Genomic DNA, 8,216 nt, shown 5'->3' with positions numbered 1-8,216 from the left:
AAAAATCACACTCAAAATGTGTATAACTTAATGAGACTATATGTAGATTTTACAAGTAAACAATGTTGTAATTACTGTACGTTCAGTAAAACTGTTTACATGTTCAAAGTGTTTTTTACAGAATTTTTCTGGCAACCACAGCTGCCAAAATTATTTTGTAAAAACAACGGAATTTTTTTTACGGGTGAATTACACAATGTTTTTCTGATGAATTAACCTGATCATGCTGTTATTTTATGCCTTTTTCCAGTTGGATTTACAATAATGTTTGTTTTGTTGTGCATTAAATTAAATTCAATCTTACTGAAAAAGACCTTGCATAACAATAGAACTGTAAAAATACCAGTGCAAATTTTTAAATACTTCCTGAAATTTTTATTTAAATTTGCTTACAATCTTTTTCTTTTTAGTAATATTTAGTTAGGCATATGTAATAATATTTCTAAACAAACTACGATAGCCAACAAACGTTCACCACCTAAACGCAACTTTAAAGAATGAGGCTTTAGATAGAGAATCACTAATGAAAAAAATAAAAAACGTACACTTGAATACCTTTCAAACTTTTATTTTGAGCCTAATTTCACCAACTGTAAAAATATGTGGAAAAGTTTTAAGGTCCACAATTTTCTTACAAAGGAAAAAAATACTCTGCTGTCATGAAGAGCTTTAACATTCTAATAATTTCAGAACTCAACTTTCTAGAACAGTAAACATACTACCACTAAAAATCAGTATGGATTTGCTACAAAGCAAGTACAACAATGGAGAAACTGCGAACACTAGAATGCAGTGTAAATTTTTATGACGTTACTTCGCAACAGTCTCATAGTTTGAAAACTTTTTTTTTCTTTTTCGACTTTTGTCCAGTTGCAGACATCACACCATTTGTGATCTGAAAGTTCTTGAATCAAGGTGAGGACCTTGGGGTGCACATTATTTTTCCTTTTTTTTTTTTTTTACAAAGGACAAAAAAAAAATACTCTGCTGTGATAAAGCAAGAGCTTTAACAGGCCATTAATTTCAGAATGCAACTTTCTAGAACAACAAAGGTACTAGCACTTAAAATCAGAAAGGATTTGCTATAAAGCAAAAACAAAAATAGAGAAATGGTGAGTCTAAACTCTTATGTGGTTACTTCTTTACAACAGTCTCAGTCATGGTTGGAAAACTCACTGACTTTAGTCCAGTTTCAGACATCACGCCACTCATGATCTGAAAGTTCTTGAATCAAGGTGAGGACTCGGGGGTTCACATGCAGTCTGGATTTGCCGGTTTCTTCCACTTTGGTGCCCTTTTCCGGGTTGATAGAGAAGAAACACCTTAAGACAAGGAAGACAAACATAAAACTACATCAAAATTTGATTCACGAAGCACTGAACTTTAGATTTAAAGACCAAGTTCACAGACAAATAGTTTTGTACCTTTATTTGTATTATGACTGGTCACTGAGTTTAACATTAGGGCCAAACATGAAAATGGTCTACCAGTATCTCCTGAGCCCTTTTCAGACAGACATTCTGAAACATTTGCGGACAATTCAATCCGGTTTTTAATCGGAACTGTGTTTTCAGACACACCACTTTTGTACCAGAACTTGTCCTTTCGGCTGCCTTCACACAGCAAGGAAAAGTTCCAGATGTCTGACGGCGGCGGGGGGTGGGTGGGTGGGGGTGGGGGGTAGAATCAGACTTATGTTAAGAAGAAGAAGAAAATATCATTTCTATAGCGCCTCTCAAGATAAAAACCACGAGGCGCTTAAGCATAATTCTGCGCACACGAAGACGCATAAGAGACCTGGATGATGAAGCTCAATGGTTAAAGGAATCACTGAAGCGGTGTGAAGTGCTCCGTCGCGCGTCTAGACGGTACCGTAGGAGGCGAGCTGCCGTGGTTTGCCGCATGCTACAGCAGCGGGCTATCTAGGTGCGCACAGCGTCCCCCGGTCCCCTCCTCCTCCCTCTCCCTCTTGTCCGGAACTCTACCTCACCAGTCTGAAGCAGCCACCCTGTCCGTAACAAGTCCGGACCTGTTACTAGGGGCTTCGTCCGGATAAATTCCAGGAACACGTTATCCGGATGTTTGTATTCAGACACAAAGGTCTTACGGACAGAGTCCGGAACATTTCCGTTTTTCATGGCCTGTCTGAAGGGGGCTCTGCATTAGCTGTTAATGAAAAATAGACCGGGAACACTAGGATTAGAAAATTCAGACAACTGCACATCACGTTGTAAAGTTAGCATTCATGGACTTGGCCATCTTGGCTCATGATGGGGAAGGCGCTCCATGGCCAGCCAAGAGACATAGCATGGGAGTTGGCAACAGGAATCGGGTGAAGAAAACAGCAGAATTTGGAGACTTACATCATAATAATTGTGCTAGCTCTGCATTGTTGATGCTTTATCTCCACAAAGAACACAAGCCTTAAGGAGTTGTGTTGTGGAGTTGCTAATGCTAACTGTTAGCTTCTACTAGTCAAGATGTGCTCAGCTCACTTGTGGATGCTAAACCAACAACAGCTGCCCTTCTTATGAGAAAAGAAAGGTTGAGTCCATGAATGTAAATTTTCAGTGTGATGAAGATCTGACTGGCTTTTCTAATCTGAGCATTTTCCTTTGTCTATTTTCTATCAGAAGCAAAAGCACAAGATCGAGGTAGAACACTATTTTCACTTTCAGCCTGCATGAAAAACTCTGTGACCAATCATATTTCAAAACTAACCATTAAAAAAAATGTTTCTCCGTATACCTGCTCTTCAAACTATAAGCAAAACAAAGACATGGTACATTCTTCTGCAAACCTTTTTTTTTGTAAATCACATCTAAAAACATACCTCTGCAGAAACTCCAGTGTGCACGCTAGACCTGATGGGTAATGAATGTTCAGGCAGTAGTAGCTCCCAAACATCATGCAAAATGCAGAGATGAAGCAGGAGACGTTGTTGTGCCCAACTTCTTGATCCACACTCAACATGAACCGTTTAGCATAATAGCAGGATCGCCCTAAAGAGAAAACAAGAGAAAATTAAGACTTCTGATACAATAATAATATTTATATAAAAAAATAGAGAGAATAGTATAAAGAAAAACAATGGCATAGTAAGGTTAGACAAAATAATAATAATAAAAAAGAAAATATAAAGAAAATGACAGAACACAAATATCAAGTACAGAGGAAAGACATTAGAACATTGTCAAAGCACAAACAAAATATGCAAGACGAATTAAAGAAAACAAGACAAAAATCAACCAGAAAAAAAAACAACAACAAAATATTCTGAACTTACCACACACAATGACGGTAGGTGTCATGGGGACATTTTCCATCTGTACTTCTTCAGCCAGACATGTGTCCTCCACATAGAAAAACATTGCTTCTTCCTTTTCATCAAAGTAGTGAAGAAGTAGGAGCACCATCTCTTTAACATCTTCGGAAGAGCCGTCCAGTTCTCCTCTTATCATCTTCAGCTTTGTTTGAGCCTGGAAAAACCGTTTGTTCTTGTTCACACAAACAGTGATCATGTAGTTTAGCAGTCGTTTTCCCTTCAGATCCATGTTCCGCATGAATGTTTCCTTCAGTCCAAGCCCAGTTAGTCCTTTGTAGTGGACAGCCATGCCAACTTCTTCAAATAAAAGTGGCCACTCTTTCAAGATCTCTCGGATGCTTTTCCCCTGGTTAACATCTTTGCGCTGTGTGTAGAAAGTTGCCTTCATTAATTGCTTTATTTCCTCAGGATTTGCCTCCTTTTGGGCACACATTGTCTTAAGCTTTTCCTTCTTCAGCTGCTGGCTTTCAGGGGTTTCTCCAAGTGGCAGGAATTTTACATCCCAGTTGATGCATCCATAAGTGTCTTGAACCGAAGCTCGCTGTTCTGGAGTAATTTCATCAGTGTCTGAGTTTTCAGAGCAGTGCTTTCGCTTTCTTATTTTGGGAACTGCAGATCGCTTCACGTTCTCTAGTCGATATTGCAGTTGTTTGACCAGAGAATGATAGCCAGGGCCAATGACATCACCCTCGATGACGTCTTGTAGAGATTTTGGATATTTTGCCACCATCTTTTTTGCTACTTCTGTTGAACTTCTTTTACCTATGGAAGAACTTTTTTTCATCATTTCTGATACCACAATCCTGACCATCTCCCTCCTCATTTTTGGACTTGGCCGTTTTCCTCTCTCCAATGACTGCATCAGTTCCTCTGGAAACTTTCTCCATGGTATCTCAAAGGTATCCACCCAGTCGATTTCAGATGTCTGGTTGCTGTTGGAGTTTGATGACACGCTCAGTGGGGAAGAAGAATGCAGAGATGCAGGAGTTTCTGGTGAAGTACAAACTGGAGACCTGCTGCTTTCACGATCCTGGTCTTAAGAGCACATATAAAACACAAACACATACAAGCTATCAGAACTGACTATGAATATCATGTTTGCAAGTGATTGTGTAAATTTTTTTTGGGCAGCTAATGTTTCTAGTAAGACATTTAACTTACATCTGGATTTCCAAGCAGCAAGGGCTTTTCTGGCTTGTACTGGCCTCAACGCTGATAGCAAGTCATCCTCGGCAATAAATTGGAAGTCGTTGTAAGTTTCCACTCCAATTGACTTTAAAGTTTCTTCGAGGATTTCTTTTGAAACCTCTGCGAGGTCAGGCAATACGTCATTGATAGCACCACGTAGAAATGTTTGTTCTGCCATTTCTGGAATAAAATAGACAAGATTTTAAGAGAGACGACAATAATTTTAATTAAACATTTAGTGAACTATGTACAGATCAAAAAGCCTTCCACTTAATGTCAAATATATCATATCTGTCTCACACTTTTTAGTTATGTACATCCTTAAGTTTTTATCAATCTTTTCTTTCCCTGTTTTGCTTTGTAGTGGGATTTCCATCATAGTACTCAAAGACTTTTCTATTTTGAAAACACACTGTGTTTCAGAGGAATAAATTGTTGTCCATTTACCTCATAAGATGTCAAAGGGTAAAAGTCAACCAAGTCATTTATGTTAAGACACAAAGTGCTTGAACTCTGTTTTGTTACTGAATAGAGGTGGTGTTCAGAATGATAGACACCTGTTTGTACATCCACAACAAAATATACTGCATTTTCATTTTGAATGAGGATTAAAACAAGTTGTCCAAACTCCATAGACTCATCATATTTTGATACTAGGAACTGCCCCTTTTTGTACAATGTTCCCTTATATTGGATTTCTGTGGAAACACTTGTATTGTTTTCTGAAAATCCAAGGTCTTTTACTGCCTGTTTTATTGCATCGCTGTACAGGTTGGAGTAAAAAACACAACTGTCGTTGACCTGCAGCAGCCGATTGCAGCTTCTGCCCGCTGAAATGTATGCCTGAAACATCTGATGTCTTTCTGACAGTGTTAGGCATATGTTTTTAAAGTTTTTTAAATGCCTTGCGCATCTCTTAAAGTAGCCATGTTTACTCTCAAAACGCATTGTCCACAACCTAATTAAAGGGCCAAATTTCAAAATTAGTGCTGGATAGTGCCGTAAGAAATGATGTTTTGGTTTAAGAGAAGTTTCAGGGAATAAAGATTTTCGAGCTTCCAAATATTCTTGGATTATTATGTCAAGATAGGCAACTTGTGGCAAAGACATTTTTTGTGCACACACCAAATCAACAATGTCTTTGAGTTGGAGAGTTGTCTGCCAAACATCATCTTGTGGATTTTGTATCTTGTCACCAATGATCACAGGCAAAAGTCTCAACAGGTTCCAGTTTTGAACAGCCTGACCTGAAAGCCTGTTTGCCTCAGAGTTGACTGAGCATGGCTTTGTGAGAGCATCTGATCCTTTGTACTTGAACTGTTTGATTCGCCGGTTCAACAAGGAATAAGTAAACCATTTCTTTGTTTTTACAAAATATTTCAAGTACAGTGCTACATCATATGACAAGATGCCCTCAAATAAGTCATGGCCTAAGCAAGGTGGAAGGCCAGGTTCACAGACATGAAAAGACTTTAGTGAGTTAAACTCAGAGTTTACCTTGACTCCTTTGACGTCTTGATTGCTTCCAGTTTGTAGATGAAGGACAGCAGAGTTGTAAGCTTCAGGGGTGCGCTGTGGACCACAAGCATTTGGATCATTTTCAAAGTCTTTACGTGTGATTTCACAGTACCTACAAAAGTACTTAGAGGTACTAAAGTTTTCAGTAAACCCGCCGATGCTGTGTGATCCCAAATTGTCACCAGCGATACAGAAGAGTGCTCCTTTGATAATTTCTTCACCTGCAACAATGCCGTTTTCCTCTAAATCTCTTAAATCCATGAGAAGTTCTGAAAAAATCTTAGCAGTTCCAAACTGTTTTAAATCTTTCTCTGCACACAATGAAACAAGAAACATGTGATCAGTGCTTGACCGGACATGAACAGGTAAGTTAGCCACAGATAGATAAACAGCAACAACTTTGTGTTTCTTTTTAGCTGAACCAAGAGGATTTACAATTTCGAAGGCATCTTGGTACAGAATGAGTTTCAGGCACCCAGGATTTTCAATGAAGAACTGGTTGCACTGAAAGTTTTGTCCATCACTTATGTCATAGAAAACATCAGAGTTTGTTTCACTGGACTGTTGTAACACTGAATTCTTCCATAATTCTGATTCTAAAAGTATACTTAGTGTCTGTTTAATGGGTATGTAGTAGTAAAATCTCTGAGTCATGTTTTCATCATTCCCTAAATTAATTTGTTTTGGTTCTGTGTATTTGAACACTTTTTTGAATGTATGTGCTCTTGAATATGTTGTTCTTAGTGGTCCTCGATGACAAACAGAAAAAAGATCTGAATCTTTCACGCAGTCACATACTTTAGCAATAACATCATCTGCTAGACAAATGTCATCTTTTAAAAGTGACTTCAGTTTACTCAAAGTGTAATCCATTCCCAGCTCATGTACGTTTTGCATCTCTTCAACGATGGTCTGTATTGAGGATGCTGGTAGAAGCAGCTGTCCTTGAAGTTTTAGGTAGAAATGACACAAATTTCTGAGGAAAGCCTCACTGAAATTCGGAGACAATTCATTTGTCAGTGTGCCATTTGGGCTCTCGCCTGGCCCATCTTCTTCTGCCTCACCACAAATCTGAAATGTGCTTTCCTTGTACAAAGCATCAATATTGAGCGCAGTAAAGCCTCTATGTTTACGGGACATATGAGCTGTGAATGACGATTTAACAGTAAAATTCTTTTTACAGCCTTTTACTGGACACGCAACAGGCCGTCCCTCCATTATATGCTCCTTTAAATGAGCAACAAGTTCTTGCACGGTTTGACTTTGGCGCCCACACAACGAAATGGCGCACTTCAAGTTTTCAACAACGGCTTTAGCTGATTCAGGATGTGAAAGCACGTTGTGAACTCGGTAAAAATGAGTTTTAAATGCTGCATATGTACAAAATGTCCGTTTGCATTCAGTGCCGAGGCATTTGAATAAACAACTAGGTTCGTTTCTGTGCACTCTGCAGTGCAACACATAGCCCCTCAGTGACTGTAAAGTTTTACTGCAAAATGTGCAGACAAGCATGTTTAAACAATGCTAGAAAACTTCAAAGTGCTACAGCTCCGGTAAAGCTAAGCTAACTAGCTTTGCTGCACGATGAAACAAAAAAGAAAAAAAATCCCCTAAAAACAAACCACTGTGCTTTTTACATTTTAAGGAAATGAAAGTTAGCTTACAGACACTTGACGTTGACGTGGTCCTGTGGGTCCTCGGGAGAAAATTTTCGGGCGGAATTCAGCCTGAGTCAGAGCCGTTAATTCAAACTTCATCCAAACGGAAGTCACGCGAGAACGAGGGCAGAACGGAGAGCTGGAAGAGTGAAGTGTCTTCTGCCATGAGCTACATACCTTACAAATCACTAGCCTTGCACCTATATTGGCCACAGTGGGGGAAATTTTGAGATTGTAGCAAAGAACTCAGTATAATGTTCCAGTTGAGTTGGGTGTTGTCTCCGTTTGTGACGGCATGATGTACGGAAGGCTGATGCTGCCAAAAATGAAAAATAGAACAAAAACAAATAAATGAGAAAATACTATTGGAAATAATTAAACAATGACATTATGTCATTGTTTAATTATATAAATAAATTTATGTCATTGACATAAATTTATTTATAATTAAATGTTTTGTTAGAACTTTGTTTAATCTATTTATTAGTTTATTTCTTTCTATTTTTAGTTTTAGTTCCTCATTTATT

The 8,216-nt window shown here is 38.4% G+C and overlaps 1 protein-coding gene across 1 annotated transcript; it reads right to left on the bottom strand.

Annotated features, from left to right (window-relative positions):
* Positions 1-552: 552 nt before the first annotated feature.
* LOC107375227 (uncharacterized) lies at positions 553-7,759 on the bottom strand. The gene is made up of 6 exons (XM_015943644.3): positions 7,696-7,759; positions 6,011-6,085; positions 4,487-4,693; positions 3,287-4,360; positions 2,834-3,002; positions 553-1,322 (listed from the first exon to the last, which is right to left on the bottom strand). Exons 3-6 carry the CDS (start codon positions 4,689-4,691, stop codon positions 1,193-1,195), a joined length of 1,578 nt encoding a protein of 525 aa, XP_015799130.2. The 5' UTR covers positions 4,692-4,693; positions 6,011-6,085; positions 7,696-7,759; the 3' UTR covers positions 553-1,192.
* Positions 7,760-8,216: the final 457 nt, after the last annotated feature.

Source organism: Nothobranchius furzeri, chromosome 4, assembly GCF_043380555.1.
Source record: "Nothobranchius furzeri strain GRZ-AD chromosome 4, NfurGRZ-RIMD1, whole genome shotgun sequence".
Lineage (NCBI taxonomy): Eukaryota > Metazoa > Chordata > Actinopteri > Cyprinodontiformes > Nothobranchiidae > Nothobranchius > Nothobranchius furzeri.
The sequence above is the reverse complement of the archived record's forward strand: the minus strand, read 5'-3'. Positions and strand labels throughout refer to the sequence as shown.

Bases quoted from the DNA above. Each gene is read 5' to 3' on its own strand.
- LOC107375227 (XM_015943644.3), bottom strand. From the start codon at position 4,691: ATGGCAGAACAAACATTTCTACGTGGTGCTATCAATGACGTATTGCCT. The intron at 4,361-4,486 runs GTAAGTTAAATG...TGTGCTCTTAAG, and splicing joins TGCTGCTTGGAAATCCAGAT to ACCAGGATCGTGAAAGCAGC. The intron at 3,003-3,286 runs GTAAGTTCAGAA...TTTTCTCTTTAG, and splicing joins ACCTACCGTCATTGTGTGTG to GGCGATCCTGCTATTATGCT.